The 5000-nt window shown below is 45.4% G+C and overlaps 1 protein-coding gene across 1 annotated transcript in view; it reads left to right on the top strand.

Moving 5' to 3' along the window:
- Positions 1 to 5000, top strand: part of LOC134059606 (multiple PDZ domain protein) — a 108990-nt gene that overhangs the window by 81507 nt on the left and 22483 nt on the right. Inside the window, exons 34-36 of the mRNA XM_062516050.1 lie at positions 2245 to 2319; positions 2737 to 2914; positions 3292 to 3437. Coding sequence (XP_062372034.1) covers positions 2245 to 2319; positions 2737 to 2914; positions 3292 to 3437 — 399 coding nt within the window. The remainder of the gene's footprint in view (positions 1 to 2244; positions 2320 to 2736; positions 2915 to 3291; positions 3438 to 5000) is intronic.

The raw sequence follows: 5000 nt of genomic DNA, 5'->3' as shown, positions 1-5000 counted from the left end.
CAAAGGTACAGGTGCACACACACACACACACACACACACACACACACACACACACACACATAGAGATATAGACACACACACCTATACACACAAGTGTGAGTCTTGGCCTGCAGCAAAGGTACAGGTACACACACACAGACACACATGCACACACACACACCCACACACACACACACACACACACACACACACACACACACACACACACACACACACACACACACACACACACACACACACAAATACAGATACACACCCCTATACACATACATATACACATACACACCTATACAGAGAGAGACACAGACAGAGACACACCTCACCTTTGTGGTGGCGTTCAGGTGTAGATTACAGGTGTACGTGTGTGTGTGTGTGTGTGGGTGGTGGCAGTGAGGGGGTCGGGTTAGGAGTCTGTGTGATATCGGAGTGGTGTGGTTTACACCTGAAGAGTGGGATTGTCCAGAGCCAGGTGGAAATACAGCCATGCATTAAACATGCGAGGCTGTGAATAGGCTGAAACACAACCCCCTAAGGGCTCAAACGGAACTGGAGGAAGACAACAGGCAACTGAGACGAATTCAGCCGGCGGAACGGAAGGCGTACTGATCTGATCTCTCATGATTGGACACACTTGTCGTCGGGGCAACAGAGCTGATTATGATGCTGAAGTTCCTAATGAGAACCCTGGCGTTTTGTAGAGTCGTTTGCGTGCACACACACCACCTATCTTTAGGCCAGGTGCAAAAGCGTCCTGCAATATACTATACAAAAGCAAACAAAGAATATCGAGTAGTTATCAAGCTTAAATTAAAAAGGGTAACATTTCGATGCAGGACAAAGCGTCCTATAATATAACAAGCAAATGAATGACCACATGAGGAAGTAGTTACCAAACTTTAATTAAAGAAAAGTAACGTTTAGATCCGACGCATTGCTGTTTATTTATTTTAATTCAGGAGCTACAGTACTACAGTGTGCAGACGTTGTCCTCTATTGTTTTGACCTTGGAGTTACGTCATCTCCTAGTTCTAAACAAGCCCATTTGAGTTGTACTGTGCATGTTCTCTGCAGTTCCTGATATGCAGCTCCTCACTCAGCAATCGCTTATCTCTCGCTATACGCACCGCACGGCTCGTCCATGTGGAGAGGACATGTCGACTCAGTGGTCTCCAGTGAGCGAACGTGACATTTCTGTGACGCTGATGGACATCGTGTGAACTGCATAGTGTTTAAACACATACATGAAAGAAAACAAAGCTTTGGCATGTGATCTAGATCAAATGTGAACGGTACGAGCGTCGTGTTGAGAGTGCCAAGATGTGCCAAGATGTCCAAAGACGTGTTCAAATTCGCAAACATTGGTGAACAGTTTTCAGCAAACGTTTGTGATAACACCAAATCGTTCAAATTGAACTGTTCAAAAACACATGTTCACCATGAACGTTCGTCACTTTTTGCCAAATTTGAACAGACCTCAGTTATTAGCATAATTGGGGGTCATCCCTATGTTCCCCCGGGTCCTATGTTCCCTGGTTTTCTTCAAAAGGGTCCTATGTTCCCCGGTTGCCATACATACTGGCGAACATAGGACCCTTTTTGGGAAAAACGGGGAACATAGGACCCTTTTTAAAATTCAAAATAAAAAGGGTCCTACTGTATGTTCCCCAGTCCCATACAAACGTGGGGAACATAGGACCCGGGGAACATACAGTAGGACCTGGGGAACATGAGCACGCTCCCCATAATTGCATGAACAGCACTAAAGCATGTCTTGTCTCCACTTGTACAGGTGCATCCCAATACAGGAGAATGATATTAGCATTATGACATCCCAATACAGGAGAATGATATTAGCATTATTGTTGCATTATATCCTGGATATCAGTATCATTTTTATTTTTGTTTCGGTGTAAACGGTGGTGGTCTAGCCGTCATGAGTCATCTGCTGTGGACCTCGTATGAACTTCACTTTAGGTCGCTCTGGTTAAGAGCATCAGCTTAAGGACAAATAATGTAAAGTAATGTCAAGGGCCGCGTTTCCCAGATTCGTTAAGAAGCTCTTAAGTGCTAAGAACTTCTTAGGAGCGCTCTAAGAACGCTCCTAAGAATGCTCCTAAGAAGTTCTTAGCACTTAAGAGCTTCTTAACGAATGTGGGGGACGCAGCGAATGTCTTCAGGCACATGTGGTGCGTTAGCTTCGTTAGCAAAGCGCGCTAATGGAAGGATGTGGCTTTGCGTTTGCAGGAGGGCTCCATAAGAGTGGGTGACAGACTCATTGCCATTGATGACGAAGCGGTGGCAGGATACTCCGTGGACAAGGTGAGATGCATGTGTAATCTATATGTTTTTAGGGTAAAGTGGAAGTAGTTGGAGGCCTACATCAGAGTATGTACGTACACCATCATTTGTAGAATTGTGCAGAATCTGCTCCATCAAAGTATATGCTCGTACTACCTTATTGTGCAACAGTGCCTTATTGAAGCAACAGCAGTTGTTTCACGCGTGCAACATGGTGAAATGAATCCGTGGGAAAGGTCATGATTCCCACGGGAAGCGCCCCTTTACTATACGATGAGTAATCCGATGGTCACGACTCACGATGAGTAATGGCGTGTAAGGCCGTGTGTGCTGCGCATGTAATGGATTAGAACTGTCTCGTTTAAGCTCAACCTGAGGCCATGTTCAGTGTGTCACGGTGTGTGAGCGCTAACATGTTTTTGTTGCTCGGGTTGTCAGGTGATGTCATTGCTGAGGAAAGCTAAGGGGCCGGTGAAGGTGACGATAGCCTCTCAAGACTCCGCCCAACTCTCCTCCTCCTCCACCAATGAGAGCGGAGCGTCCGACGGAATGCTCAGTGCCCCGCCCTCTGTCTCTCAGCCAACCTTGAGCCTACCTGAGATGGAGCCAATCAGGAGTAAGTACTCAGCTGCAGGTGAAGTCAGGTCACAGTGTCCGCATCAGAAACAGACTTTTCGCACTGTAAACGGTGAATGGAAAGTGGTAAATGTAGAACGGACAGAAACTGTAGCAAAACCAGGAACTGTGGGCCTTAGTATGCCGGAAATTATAGTAATTATATCAACAGCGTTATTAGTTGTAGTCATTCAAGGAGTGGTACTGTATTTTAATAAATTGCTTGCTGTAAAGTAGACTATTAAGTGTTATGTTGAAGAGACAGGTCCCTGTCTCTAGGACAACAAATATGATGGGTGGATTGTTTAGACTGGCTACTTGTGTTAGTGATCACATTCTGGTTGTTATGCTGGTGATGATGCTGGTGTCTGTCTCCAGGTTCAAGCAGGTCGTCCACTCCGGCCACACTAGCGTCGGACCCCGTGACCTGTCCCATCATCCCCGGCTGCGAGACCACCATAGAGATCTCCAAAGGACGCACAGGACTGGGCCTCAGCATCGTGGGAGGCTGTGACACTCTGCTGGTACAACTCTGCTCTGGTTCTCTCAGCATAGGCCACTTAGAAGTGCTTAAAGGTGGTCTAAATTAAAGGGGTTATGGTTAGGATCTGAGTTAAAGGAGATATGGGTAGGGTCTGAGTTAAAGGAGATATGAGTAGGATCATTCTCTCAGCATAGCCTACTTAGAAGTGCTTAAAGGTGGTCTAAATGAAAGGGGTTATGGTTAGGATCTGAGTTAAAGGAGATATGGGTAGTATCTGAGTTAAAGGAGATATGAGTAGGATCATTCTCACAGCATAGCCTACTTAGAAGTGCTTAAAAGTGGTCTAAATGAAAGGGGTTATGGTTAGGATCTGAGTTAAAGGAGATATGGGTAGTATCTGAGTTAAAGGAGATATGAGTAGGATCATTCTCACAGCATAGCCTACTTAGAAGTGCTTAAAAGTGGTCTAAATTAAAGGGGTTATGGTTAGTTAAAGGAGATCTGAGTTAAAGGAGATATAGGTAGGATCTGAGTTAAAGGGGATATGATTAGGATCTAGATTGAAGGTATTTTGGGTAGAATCTGAGTTAAAGGGGTTATGAGAAGGATCTATATTAAAGGTGACATGGGTGGGATCTGAATAGGTGATATGGGTAGGATCTGAATTAAAGGTGATATGGGTAGGATCATAGTTAAAGGGATTATGGGTAGGATCGAAATTAAAGGGTTTATGGGTAGGATCATAGTTCAAGGGGATATGGTTAGGACCTGAGTTAAGGATATGGGCAGAGTCTGAGTTCTTTCATGTTTGTGATGCCACTCTTGCTTTCTGTTTCCATTTCCTGCTACACAGACACAGTAGCTGTTCTCAACGCTTGAGCAATGCAGTTCAAAGTTCAAAGTTCAAAGTTCAAAAGCTGGTCAGATATCCAAAGGGCCATAGGTCTATAGCAATCTGCTGTATGACCTCTCAGTTAACTTCCATCCCTTGTGCAAGTGAAACTATTTCAATTTGAGAAAAAAAGTAAAAGGATAGTGATACTTCCTTTAAACAGACAGTGATTCCAGACACTCAACTCGGTGGGGTTTTGGCGTGGGGATGTGCTGTCACAGAGTTGCTCCTGTGTTCCCTGGTGGAGTTATGATAACTGTCTGAGGGAAAGAATCCGGGAAGCTCTCTGGTTAACCCACTCACACCCCAACCCCTGGAGCGTTACTGTGTGTGTGTGTGTGTGTGTGTGTGTGTGTGTGTGTGTGTGTGTGTGTGTGTGTGTGTGTTCAGCGAGGCCTGAGCTATGCCCCCTTTGTGTGTGTGGCCACAAGAGACAATATCCAGCTCTGGAATTTGCCCTCTGACCCCTAACCGCCCATACACTCCTCCAGCGCAACCTGTTCTGCTTTAATCAGTTTACCCCCCCTCCCCATTCTGTCTCCCCTCCTCTCTCTCTCTCTCTCTCTCTCTCTCTCTCTCTCTCTCTCTCTCTCTCTCTCTGTTGCTCAATGTCTCTGACACACCTCTTTTTCCACTCCGTGTTCCCATCGCTGTCTTCTTCTTTCTCTCCAATGTTATTTCTTCATCCCTCCTTCTTCTTGTCCTCTTTCT

The sequence above is a fragment of the Sardina pilchardus genome, chromosome 16, assembly GCF_963854185.1.
Source record: "Sardina pilchardus chromosome 16, fSarPil1.1, whole genome shotgun sequence".
Classification (NCBI taxonomy): domain Eukaryota; kingdom Metazoa; phylum Chordata; class Actinopteri; order Clupeiformes; family Clupeidae; genus Sardina; species Sardina pilchardus.
This window is presented reverse-complemented; position numbering and strand designations above follow the sequence as displayed.